This window comes from Planococcus citri, chromosome 4, assembly GCF_950023065.1.
Source record: "Planococcus citri chromosome 4, ihPlaCitr1.1, whole genome shotgun sequence".
In the NCBI taxonomy this organism is placed as follows: domain Eukaryota; kingdom Metazoa; phylum Arthropoda; class Insecta; order Hemiptera; family Pseudococcidae; genus Planococcus; species Planococcus citri.
In genome coordinates this window covers 54,156,089-54,168,311 of record NC_088680.1, presented here as the reverse complement: position 1 = coordinate 54,168,311, position 12,223 = coordinate 54,156,089, and the positions used below count along the sequence as shown (strand labels likewise).

The 12,223-nt window shown below is 33.4% G+C and overlaps 3 protein-coding genes across 4 annotated transcripts; 2 read left to right on the top strand and 1 right to left on the bottom strand.

Annotated features, from left to right (window-relative positions):
- The first annotated feature begins 5,480 nt into the window (after positions 1–5,480).
- On the top strand, positions 5,481–9,376 carry LOC135842449 (colorectal mutant cancer protein-like). 2 transcript variants are annotated; one of them, XM_065359915.1, is made up of 14 exons: positions 5,481–5,662; positions 5,750–5,906; positions 5,983–6,098; positions 6,280–6,410; positions 6,483–6,596; positions 6,677–6,812; positions 6,910–6,956; positions 7,026–7,190; positions 7,258–7,437; positions 7,505–7,698; positions 7,772–7,912; positions 7,991–8,165; positions 8,230–8,510; positions 8,587–9,376. In XM_065359915.1, exons 2-14 carry the CDS (start codon positions 5,782–5,784, stop codon positions 8,834–8,836), a joined length of 2,055 nt encoding a protein of 684 aa, XP_065215987.1. In that variant the 5' UTR covers positions 5,481–5,662; positions 5,750–5,781; the 3' UTR covers positions 8,837–9,376. The 2 variants fall into 2 exon arrangements, with proteins under 2 accessions (XP_065215987.1, XP_065215986.1); XM_065359914.1 differs by having other exon boundaries at positions 5,983–6,191.
- Positions 9,278–10,441, bottom strand: BCAS2 (BCAS2 pre-mRNA processing factor). The gene is made up of 5 exons (XM_065359919.1): positions 10,250–10,441; positions 10,081–10,173; positions 9,831–10,003; positions 9,646–9,756; positions 9,278–9,571 (listed from the first exon to the last, which is right to left on the bottom strand). The coding sequence occupies exons 1-5, from the start codon at positions 10,322–10,324 to the stop codon at positions 9,385–9,387; spliced, it is 639 nt and encodes a 212-aa protein (XP_065215991.1). The 5' UTR covers positions 10,325–10,441; the 3' UTR covers positions 9,278–9,384.
- A 182-nt stretch (positions 10,442–10,623) lies between these two features.
- Sod2 (superoxide dismutase 2) lies at positions 10,624–12,114 on the top strand. Its single transcript, XM_065359918.1, has 5 exons — positions 10,624–10,782; positions 10,916–11,106; positions 11,173–11,292; positions 11,362–11,541; positions 11,623–12,114. The coding sequence occupies exons 1-5, from the start codon at positions 10,748–10,750 to the stop codon at positions 11,766–11,768; spliced, it is 672 nt and encodes a 223-aa protein (XP_065215990.1). The 5' UTR covers positions 10,624–10,747; the 3' UTR covers positions 11,769–12,114.
- Positions 12,115–12,223: the final 109 nt, after the last annotated feature.

Genomic DNA, 12,223 nt, shown 5'->3' with positions numbered 1-12,223 from the left:
ATGGGTTACGTTACGTTACGTGCCACTCATTTATTCTTCGCTCTTCGGAGATGAGTTTCCGCACTTGCAATACCTATATTTGATTTATATTGAAATTGAAAAATTATATGCCAGGTATATTATAAGCTAGAGCAGCAATGACGATGACAAGAGAAATGGAGCTCAAAGTCAACCTGACCAAGTATAGGTAAGTCGAAGTCTAAACGAAGAATCGCAGATGTAACTAGCGTATAATTTTCAAGACATCTGCAGGAGCAGATCGAGCAGTTGCATTTCGGCTACAACACGAATCATCTTCGCATTCGAGCACGAAAACTCGATTATAATGTATTGATTTGCATTTTTAATTTCCATCAAGTCAAGCTGTCGACTTGTCGAGTGCGAAAAGATATTCGCCACGATCATAATAAGAATTCCAACATCGTATCTCCTTGTAAGACGTACGTAAACTCGATTAAATAGGTATACTGGAGTATGGGGGGCATCGCGTAGACCAACTCCGACTACTGAAAAAATTACACCTACAACCGAATATCAATAAAGTACCCCGGACTGTACATCCCACACGTTATAGTATACGTACAGAGGAGACGAAAAAAAAAACGGCTCATTAACCGCAATTGTATAACACTCGGCAGCTTGAGGATTGTGAGGACGAGGAGCAAGCTGTATATAGTAACGATGAAGAGCACACAAGGTAGAGTAGAGAGGTACGACGAGTATACGAAAGCAGAAGCAAGACCTCCTGCAGCTATTCTTTTGACAACAGGTGGTAGCCAAGTTAAACCTGAATTCAATGCCGTAATAACGTCTTCTTCCTTTACTCTTCTTTTTTTTTTTTTACGGATGTCTAATAAGTATAACCCTTCTACTATTGTTCGTGATGTGGTTTGGTATTGGGTGGCAGGTCTACTGTACTGTGTCAGATGAATTACCACTATCAAATAGAACACTCCGCGTATTTATACTGGTTCGGCGTCTTATCTTACCGACTTATACGCATTAGTTTCACTGTCGGTCTCGCATTACTTAGGTTTTTTTCCTCTTCTTTGTACGGAATAATTTCTTCACAGCGAACCGGTATGGGTGGCCTTGACAAATGTGGAAGAATTTGTTGGAAAAAATTAATTTCATATTGTAACATACACGTTCGAATGTGCTGGGTACGATGTGTGCCCCAATTTGCCTCCCGAAAATTGGGCTTTTTGGTTCATTTTTGATCGAAGTTGCATGTTCGATTCGTTGCAAAGCTTTCGAAGAAATCAAGAATGATGAATGAAATTACAAAATATCTAGATTTAAAAATATTATTGAAAGTTATTTGTTAGGTTACCTATTGATTAAAAAAAAAAAAAAACTTGAGTATAGTACAAGTTTTATTTATTAACAAAATAAGTACTTGAATAAATGTTTTCAGATTTTAAACATGAGGTTAAAATAAAAAACCTTCAATTAATTCGAAACAGTTTTGTTTTTAAAGTTTATAAAATGATCTATGTAGTTCAGAAATTGATTTAATTTAGTTCCTGATGAACCATTTTATAATATTTTAATAATTTAGTTTTTAAAAATGAAAATGTTTACATTCTTACGTATTAATGATCCATCATATACGAAGGATATGCAACTATTAGTGAAGCTTTATGAATGCGAGTGATATTTCAAATTCAAATCTATCATCTTTTGATAATGAATAACACGAAGTAAACAATTTTATCACTGGATAGGTATCTGATTATTGGATTCCTTTTCCAGCAGAAGAGCTTATACGATTTGGACTCACGATGGAAATATATAATTACTTATAAAAAACGTTCGACTCGTGACCTCCTTCCACTCATTTAGAGTTCTTCCTATATTAAAAAGGAAAAAAAAATGAAACAACCTTTTCTTCAAAGTTGAAAAAAAGGCATTTGAACTTTGAAGAAAAAATTCCAGATATTTCAAGGTACATAATTGAGATTATATTGAAATCCAAATTTACTCGTTAAATTGTAGAAAAAAGTATAAAAATTTTGAAAAATGCACGAATAAAAATTAAAATTTTTCTCAAATAGGTTAATGAGCAATTGTAAAGTTCATTCAGCTGAATTTTTATTTTTTTTTCAATTTCTATTCATTTCAAGCAATTTTGCATTAATTCAATTTTTAAAATTTTAGTTTCATTTTTCTTATTTAAAAAAAAGAAACTCTTCTGAAAAACTTTCTCGAAAAAAAACGCTTCTGCGAGAGAAAACCCTCTCTTCAAAAAATATAATATTGGTTGTCGAGAAACAAAGTTTCATTCTTGACCTCAACTTTCAAAAATGAAAAATTCAAAATAATTACGTTTTCATTTTTGAAGGAAACCTTATCAAGCATCATTTCAGAAAATTTCTTTTTAATTTTTTTGAAAACGAAATTATAATTTTCTACAGGCGAGGGAGCTAATGGTGTTACGTATTTGTACGCCATAAAATCAAAATAGATAGATAACTTATTCAACACATTCAAGTCAATGAATCGAATGTTCACTAAATAGGTAGTAATAAAATAGTCTCATTTTAGAGTTATATTTCCATGCTTCAGTAGAAAAACAAACGATCGATGATTGTTGGTTGATTAAGTATTGTATTCGCAATGAGCAAAATAAATTTTAAATTTTATTCAATTGACGATGAATTTCCCAGAAAATAATATACTCGTATTTGTTGAAAAACTTCACGTTTTGAATAGCTTTTGCGCCTTGAAAACAAGAAGCAGGCAACTTTTCCCTCAATTTCAGCTTCACATTAAATTAACGTTGTCTTATTTATTTTTTAAAAAATTTCAAGTAGGTAGTAACCTTAAATGCTTTGAACCTTTTAGCATGAAACAAAGATTCGAATTGTTTACTTTATTATTTTGTCGAAAAGTCACCTTATTCGGTGTAATCGCCCAACGAGCAGTCTTTTTTAGTGTTGGCAATATTCGCGAATTTTGACTTTTGCTGAGAATACTTGCGAATGTTCGTAAACGTTTGCGAACATTGATGAAATTTAAATCAATTAACAATGTAACCACACAGATCTACAGTATGACACAAAAGTAGTGCTCGGTGGCTTTTATTTCTAAGTGCGGAAAGAGCTAGTGAGATGAATGAAGCGATATTGAGTAGGGAAAAATAAGGGCTTTCAAAAGCGACTTTGAAAATTTCATGCCCATGCACAGGGTGTCCACAAATTGAAAAACCGGTTTGGTCAAAAAATTCAAACTTGTTTTTATTAGGCCAATGTATTCTACACGCACTAAGGCGACAAAAACGTGATATGAATTTTTTGAAACCGGTTCATCAATTTGCAACCATAGTTATCAACCTAAAAATTGAAGATAGAGAAAAAAGTTTTAAACATACCGTTGTAGAGTGTGAAAAATTGAACTATTTTTGCTGATCAGATCTTAAAACCACTTCATTGATTCGCAGCAGGTCATCAAAAGTTACCTGGTTGCAAATTAAATTACTTAGCCAATTTACAAAATCCGATCAACAAAAATTAGTTCAATTTTTTACGCTCTACAACTTCTGTTTCAAGCTTTTTTCTTTATCTCTAACTTTTAGTTGATTGACAAAAACTGGTTGCTAAATGCAAACCAATGAACCGGTTTCAAATTGTGGTTAGACAGAATTGTGTAATTTTTCACGCCCCACAACTTTTGTTTCAAGTTTTTTTCTCGATTTCCAATTTTTAGGTAATTTTTGATAACTGGTTGCAAATTAATGAACCGGTATCAAAATCTGATTCGCGAAAATGGTTCAATTTTCTACGCTCTGCAACTTTTGTTTCAAGCTTTTTTCTCTATCTCCAATTTTCAGGAGATTGTCAAAAACTGGTTGCTAAATGCAAACCAATGAACCGGTTTCAACATATGGTTAGACAGAATTGTGTAATTTTTCAAGCCCCACAACTTTTGTTTCAAGCTTTTTTCTCGATTTCCAATTTTTAGGTATTTTTTGATAACTGGTTGCAAATTAATGAACCGGTTTCAAAATCTGATCAGCGAAAATGGTTCAATTTTCTACGCTCTACAACTTTTGTTTCAAGCTTTTTTCTCTATCTTCAATTTTCAGGTGATTGTCAAAAACTGGTTGCTGAATGCGAACCAATGAACCAGTTTCAATCAAAATGTGGTTAGACAGAATTGTGTAATTTTTCACACTCTACAACTTTTGTTTCAAGCTTTTTTCACTATCTACAATTTTTGGGTGTCTTTTGTCAACTGGTTGCTAATTAATGAACCAGTTTCAAAAAATTCATATCACGTTTTTGTCGCCTTAGTGTGTAGAATACATTGGCCCAATCCAGTTTGAATTTTTTGATCAAACCGGTTTTTCAATTGGTGGACATGGACTCCCTGTGCATGGGCATGAAATATTCAAAGCCGCTTTTGAAAGCCCTTATTTTTCCCTACTCAACACCGCTTCATTCATCTCACTAGCTCTTTCCACTTGAAAATAAAAGCCACCGAGCGCTACTTTTGTGTCATACTGTATATTCAATTTATTAAAAAAACATCATTTAAAATTCCAAATTTACACAACAGCCAAAATCAAAATTTTGTCACTTTTTTTCTCAAACGCGAAGATTTGAGAATTTTTAAATAAAAACAATGAGAATTTTAGCAAATGTTTGCACTGAGAATATTCTCAATTTCTCATCTTAGAACATTTCAAATTACATGTTCTAAGATTCTCATTGCCATCACTAGTCGTTAATAGATGTAGATAAGTAGGTAATGGTCTAAACAGGGCCAACAGAGAACTTTCCTATTTCTACAGATACATATCTACAGAGAAACAGTTATTTTTGTCTTGGGTACCTCAGTGACTTATGCAGGGATTCCTTATTGTCTGTCTAATTGATTCTGTTCGTCGTTAGCTCACTTTAGGTGTTGAATAAGAATTAAAATCTTCAGTAATTTTGTCAATTTTCATCAATTTGTTTCATATGTAAGTATTTGAGGACAAACTCGAGTGACATCGCGAGTAGGTACTCTGGTAGGTAGTGGTCTAGGGAGAATCTTCGTAAACCTTTAGACCAGATTGCCTCAACAAATTTATGCAGTACGTACCTTTCATAAATGATACAAAGAACCTATTAAATTAATAATCCTTGTATCAATTTGTATGAACATGAACATGAACAATATGAACATGAGCTTTGCATTTTTTTTTATTTACCTACCTAAATCTAATTTTCTGGAGGTGGCCGAACATTCTCCCTAATTCAGCACAATAATATATTGAAAATAAAATACAGGATACACAAATGATTTCCGTGGCAGTGCATTCTTAAATTTATTTCTGCAATTTCTGCAATAAATTTAAATAAATTCAAAATTTTCACTGCAAAGGCTGAATAAGGTCGAGTCGACGAAAAGTCGCACATGGCTTTTTGCTTCTTTCGAGTTCGACATCGATCGATACTTGTCGAGATATCGCTACGACGCGACGTATCGATTACTTGCATCGCAACGATAAACAGATGTTTTGTTTTTTAGTTTACGGAATTGAAAAATTCGTGATAATTATTTTTATACGCGAAAGATAAATGACATAAATGGTGGAATATTCACTAATTAAGAAAGTAGATTGTATCTACCAAAGTCGTAGGGACTTCCCCCTTCAAATGCAACATATCTAAAGGTAAGCGTTCGCTTATTCTAAATGACTAAAAATCTGTATGGTAACCTTGTTGATCGGTTGTATTTACATTATGAGACCCATTTTCAGAAACACTTCCGTTTGTATTAAGTTATTACACCATGGGAGATAAAGAAGTGGAAGAATTGTCGATCTGTAGTGAAGAAACAAATTCCGTTTGTGATGAGGAACGAACGCGTAAACTATTCCAAGCCTGTGATACAGACGGTGACGGATACATCGATAGGCAAGTGTAATTCATATAAATAATCTTGATCACCTGCGTTGCATCCTCGTACTAATTCGGTCTTATAACTTTTTAGCAATGATTTAGAGAGCATCTGTCGGGAACTGAATTTGGAAAATTGTATCGAAGGTCTGATGCACGAATTGGGCGCCGATGACGATGGCAAGATCTCATTTGAGAAATTTTTAAACCGTAAGATAGCCTTGCGTCCGGAAATACATGCTTTGAAGAAGAAACATTCTTCTAGAGATGATTATATTCCTAGTAGTAGCAATAATAGTTTAGGTGTGTAGATGGAGTTGCCTAGATGGTAGAGTTTTGTGGCCAATAGATTTTCGTAGTATTTGACCTTTTGCTATTATAAACTTTGTAGGTAAACATGATTGTTGGGAGTTTGATAGCGGAGCTCGAGATCTTAGCCCGGAACCGAGTACTTTGCAACGATTGATTGATACCGCTGGCGGGAGTGCTAATACTGGAAACTTATTGCAACTTGCCAATAAAGTACGTTTTGAATAATTAAGTGTTTCAAATGACATTATTTGAAGTTTATTCAATTTTGTATTTGTTTTACAGCTTCATTTAGCTGCATTAGCTTCTTTAAGAGCTGAAATCACAGAGTTGAATACTCGCTTGCAGTCGGTTACTGAAGAACGAGATATTTTAGAAAGTGCTTTAAAAAAGTGTCAAGTAAGTTTGAATTCGATTCATTGCAAAAAGTTGAAATGCAGTTTCATTTTTATCCAATTTAAAAATTACTTTTTGCGCAGGAAAAATCAGAAAATTCAGTTATTCAAAGATACGAAGAGCAAATCACCGAATTGCATTCCGTAATTGTAGAGCTTAACAAAAAATTGGATTCTCAAAGGACCAGTGTAATTACCGAAGAAGAGGATGTTCTTTCAGGTGTGTAAGACAGATTTGTTTTGGGAGGGAGGGGGGGAGATACACCTAGTAAGTTGATTAGGTTTTATTTTATGAATTATTTTGCTTTCGTTTTTAGATACTGAATACTATCAAACCAATATGACTGCCCAATCAATTGAAAAGGTACGATTATTTCGAAGATGAATATTTTCCACTTGATGTATGATTGTAAATATTGTGATATGTTTGCAGACAAAGAAAGAAAAAGCCATAGATGAGAAAGAAAATGAACTGAAACAACTTCAACATCATTTAAATCTTCAAAAAGAATGTGCCATTAAAAAAGACACCGAATTGAGGCAGACAAAAATGCAACTTAGTTCCGCTTACGACCAAATAGAGAAATTGAAGAACAAGGTAGATATTTTTCGATCTCTTCGTTTTATTTTTTTTTGGGCATTTTTCTAAATAATTGTCATTTCAGCTACGTGAATCAGAAAACCGAAGATTAGCCTTGACCAATTCTCCTGAATTGCGTAGAAAAGTATCGTATACCAATCAGGTTCGATCTGAGGCCAGTACACCTGTTTTGAAGGTAGCGGAACGAGTCAGATTACCAAAAATGGATAGATCAGTAACCGGATCTGAGATCAGCAATCTGGGAGTAAGTGTTTGTGCGTAATTTACACATCGACTACATTGCAGATTCTCATTAATTATTTTGTTTATAGATTTCTCATACTGAGATTGCTGAGCATTTGGTATCTGGAGTTCAAGCCGAGTGTAACATTCAAGAACTATGTCGACAAGACAAAAAACATTTAGAAATAGAAGCAGAACGTTTACATTCGAAATTAGAACATTTAAGGGCACAAAATAATACTTTGCAGATAACTTTACACGACAGCAAAGAAAACTGCGAACGGTAATTTCATATTTTACGATATACATTTTTTAATTTACTTGTGTATTTTATGAAAATCTTGGTATTTTTACAGCATGTATTTATTATTGGGGAAATACGAATCAAATGCCATTGCTTTAAAATCATACGCTGACACTTGCGATGAAATAATCAACCATTATGATCAGCTCGTGGCACTTTTACATAGACAACGTGGAGAAAATCCACAGATTACGTAAGTTTTAAAGTTATCGAAATAATATATCCTTGACGAAGTCTTAAAATCGTTTAAACGAGTGTTTGACTATTACAGTAAGGAAGAAAAGGACTTGAGAACTGCCATCGCCACGCTTAAAAAGGATAATTCCACAGTTCGTAATACCGTAGTCGAGTTGGAAAGTTACCATTGCAACGAATATGAAAACAGGCCAAAACCTTCGCCATATGAAGCTAAAAAATTGGATCTAGAAATGGCTGTCCTGATACAGGTGAGCATCCGTGCCAATCTATTGCCCTGTCTTCGTTCTTGTTATAATTAATTTCTGTTTGTAGGATTTAATGGAAATGCGCGAAAACAACGCCGAATTACGAGCCACTGTTTACATGTTGGATCGTGAAAGAGAAACACTCGAATTGAAAATCGCTGCTTTGCAGTCTCAGTTACAAGCTTACGTTTATGTAAAAACTGAAGAACAGTTTGACGGCGATAAAGAAACAAAACTTCAAGAAAGACTGAAAGAAGTCGCCATGACTTTGGAAAAAGTCAACAAAAACGCCGATTTACGTCAAAAACAATCATTAGAACTTGCCAATCAGCTAAAAAACACAAACTGGTATGTTTCATTCGAAATTTTCTCATCTTCGCTAATTTCTACGATAATCTGTTAATTTTTTTTTTTCATTTTAAAGCGCTTTAATGAAAACGCTGGAACGTTGTAAACGTAAATCTCAGCTCCGTCTTCGTAAACTGGAAACTGAAATGATCACTATGATGGATAAACACGCCGCTCAAGTGAAAAGTCTCAAGCAACGAATCGTGTTCCTCGAAGACTTGAATAAGGATAAACTGTCGTGTAAACCACGAGATGTATCTGGACCGATAGACGTCAGTGGCGAATTCAGCAAACATAACGATCTCCAGAAACAGAGTTCTGCCTGATGTTACCACATATTTTATCAGTATTTCAATTAGTACTTAACTGGATGAGCATTTTATTATTTAGAGGCTAAAAGCCAAGTATTCTTCGCATTTATTTACGTATATAACTCTCTTCTTTGAGTATTGCCGTTATTTATTTACCAAATACTTTTTTTTTTTAGTTGGAAGAGTGTGTGTTTGTGATTTGTAAGCAGGGGTTGTAATTTTTTGTATTTTTCACAAGACAGCTGGTTATTTTGAAGCCGGTATCATTTTTAAAACTAGCTTTATTTGGACCTCTTCTTGAATCTCATATTAGCTTTATCGTTTTTAAATAGTGATTTCAATCACTCGTGTTCTAAGCGCGTTTTCCTTTTTAATTTTATTTTTTTTTTCGTAGTATTGTATTAGTGCTAATTTGACTTTCCCCTTCTTATCATTGTACTTTTAAAGTTTGCAATATTAAACATCAATATCAATTATTTATTTGAATGTATGTAATTTCGTCGACAATGAAAAAAGAAACTTATCAATAAATATATTACAACTTGAATTATGCTACACATTGATCATCTGTTATATCTCTGTTTTATCAATTTTCTCTCATACACTTGTCTCTCCAGTTCGGCGATAGCTTGCTTGATTTCGTAATTTTTACCCACTAAACTGACCCATTTGGTGTCAGATTCTTTCAGCTTTTCTCCTACTTGTAGTTGACTTTTCTTTCTACTCCAGTTCACCTCCTGGATTTGTTTCCTGGAGACAATTATCAAATATATGAGGACTTCGTTGAGAATTCAGAAGAATATTTTAGCCATTGTAGAGCTTACCTCATATCCTGTAATCTATTCTGCTCAATATTAACATCTTTCAATAGTATTTCAACATTAGCTCTCCAAGTCTCTGTACCATAATCGTGAAGTAATTCCAAATTATGTATTCTATAAAATAGACACCAGCATGAGTATTCCATCACAACAAAAGGTATTTTAATACGAAATCATTAGCATACAACCTTTCAGACTGATGTTGTAATTGAGCTGAGGAGTTATCAACACATTCTGTCCAAGCTGTCAAATCACCTATTCTTCCCGGTGGTGGAGTAGGTAATTCGTAACGTTTCATACTGAGAACTTCCATTGGTAAACGTTGCTGTATACGTTCAAATTCGTGACGCATTATATCAGTCTGGAAATTATATCCGTAGCAGAATTAAGACATGAATAACTGATAGATGTGGTAAGAAATATTCAACGAATACGTACCTCAAAAGCGTTCAATTTTAAAGCTGGCAAGTGTTCTAAATAGTTTTTTGTAGGTCTGAATCGTCTGGTTTCTTCTTCAACCATTTGTAAAGCCTGAACGTAGAATAAGATACAAAATAAACACGATGATCGAAAAAAGGAAGCAATGATTAGTGAATTATTTACATACCGCATCTCGAACTCCTGGTTCATCGTAACCCTGATCAATATATGGAAGAGCGTCAACCACTACTTCATCAGACATCTTAAATATTCTAAAATTAATTACTAATCGTCTAATTATCTTATTTTCACTAGAACAAAACGTTCACAATATAAAGATTCCGGCTTCAATTGTTGATAAAAAACTTCATTTTTTTTTCATTTATAAAGTTCTTAAATTTACACAACCTGCAAAAACCCATAACTATATATTTTTGGGTAGTGGTAACATTGAAAACATTCGAATAAAGCAGAATATTCGAGCATAGAGAGCAAAATATTTCAAATTTTGCTCGACTTTGCTTCCATAGTTGGTGTGAAAATTTTCTGAAATTTTAATCAGATTGATCTTTTCATTATCAATCTTGCAAGTTGCAATTTTTTGCTCTGCATTAAAAAACATAATTATTAGCATATAATTTCATTAATTATTATTATCTAGAAGAATTTAGTAGTTCTGAGAACAATGGCTTTGCAACGTATGATAAATGCAGCGATTCGGTGAGTATTCTTTGCTTTTTCTCATCGCCGGTTCTCTCTCTTGAGAAGAATTTTAGTACATTTAGGATATCTTGAATTTTATTCATACCTCTTTCATAAATAATACATCTTGATTCGTTTTCATTATTTGCAGACAAAATCACACTGTCAATGTTATCACGAAGAGAAGTAAGGTTACATTGCCGAATTTACCCTACGATTATAAAGATCTAGAACCCATTGTTTCAAGAGATATCATGACCTTACACCATCAAAAACATCATGCAGCTTACGTAAATAATTACAACGCATCCGAAGATAAATTGCAAGAAGCTGTTGCAAAAGGTGAGGAACGTGGGTTTGGCTGATGTCAAGTTTATTTTGACTTTAAATTGAAATTTGTTTTCGCAGGTGACACAAAAACCATCATCGAACTGGGACCTGCTTTAAAATTCAACGGAGGTGGACATTTAAATCACTCCATATTTTGGGAAGTCCTCAGTCCATGTTCGAGTGCTGGAAAACCTAGTAGTATGTTTATTACATCTTTTGTTCGGTATCATTGAAAGATAAATGTTTCAAAAACTTCGTTAATTCAAGGTCAGTTGGAGAGTGCCATTAATCAAGCATTCGGTTCATTTGACTCATTCAAGCAACAATTATCCGCTATGGCTGTCGGTGTTCAAGGATCCGGCTGGGCTTGGTTAGGATATAATCCGAAATCGAAAGGTTTAGCTTTGGCAGCTTGCGCTAATCAAGATCCTTTACAAGCAACGACTGGTGAGAAAAATTTTATAAAATTCAGCGGCGGTAAAGAATGTAATTTTATCTTGAGTTGATAATTGTATGATCAAATTTCAGGTCTTGTTCCGTTATTTGGAATCGATGTTTGGGAACACGCTTATTATCTTCAATATAAAAATGTTAGACCTGATTATGTAAAAGCCATGTTTGAAATAGTTAATTGGCAAAATGTATCGAAGCGTTTCGAAGAAGCTTCTAAATGAGTAGTCAACTGTTACCAATAACTTGCATTTAGTTTAAAATTTTCTTACGAACGTATCATTAAAATTAACATCAATTATTGATATTTCCATCGTTCCGAAATATGTATCGAGTTCGATTGTGTAGATGATCCATTTTATTTGTAATTTTATGATACATTCTGGTTTCAAAAAAACACGTAAATCTATGCAGGTTGAATAATAATTATATGTTTTCCTTTTTTTTCAAACTATATTGATGGCACGAGGTACGTTTCAAAGCTTTTTAATTATGTTATTATTTCTTGTCCGAATTGTTGAAACATTGTATCTTTATTCATAAATTAAATGGTATTACGTAATTACACAAGTATTTTGAATTCCTTTCCACAATTCCTCAAAAATTCTATAAATTATTGGTCGTCAAAAAATGATTCATTATCAACCAGTCTCGAAAAATGCAAAATGCAACTGTTATC

What these genes read in the sequence shown, in the direction of transcription:
- Sod2 (XM_065359918.1), top strand. Translation starts at nt 10,748, where the DNA reads ATGGCTTTGCAACGTATGATAAATGCAGCGATTCG. An exon ending in GCAAGAAGCTGTTGCAAAAG is followed by an intron (nt 11,107 to 11,172) that starts GTGAGGAACGTG and finishes TTGTTTTCGCAG; the next exon opens with GTGACACAAAAACCATCATC. An exon ending in TCCTTTACAAGCAACGACTG is followed by an intron (nt 11,542 to 11,622) that starts GTGAGAAAAATT and finishes ATCAAATTTCAG; the next exon opens with GTCTTGTTCCGTTATTTGGA.
- BCAS2 (XM_065359919.1), bottom strand. Translation starts at nt 10,324, where the DNA reads ATGTCTGATGAAGTAGTGGTTGACGCTCTTCCATATATTGATCAGGGT. An exon ending in TAAAATTGAACGCTTTTGAG is followed by an intron (nt 10,004 to 10,080) that starts GTACGTATTCGT and finishes TATAATTTCCAG; the next exon opens with ACTGATATAATGCGTCACGA. An exon ending in TTACAACATCAGTCTGAAAG is followed by an intron (nt 9,757 to 9,830) that starts GTTGTATGCTAA and finishes TCTATTTTATAG; the next exon opens with AATACATAATTTGGAATTAC.
- LOC135842449 (XM_065359914.1), top strand. Translation starts at nt 5,782, where the DNA reads ATGGGAGATAAAGAAGTGGAAGAATTGTCGATCTGTAGTGAAGAAACA. An exon ending in TAGTAGCAATAATAGTTTAG is followed by an intron (nt 6,192 to 6,279) that starts GTGTGTAGATGG and finishes TAAACTTTGTAG; the next exon opens with GTAAACATGATTGTTGGGAG. An exon ending in CAGCTAAAAAACACAAACTG is followed by an intron (nt 8,511 to 8,586) that starts GTATGTTTCATT and finishes TTCATTTTAAAG; the next exon opens with CGCTTTAATGAAAACGCTGG.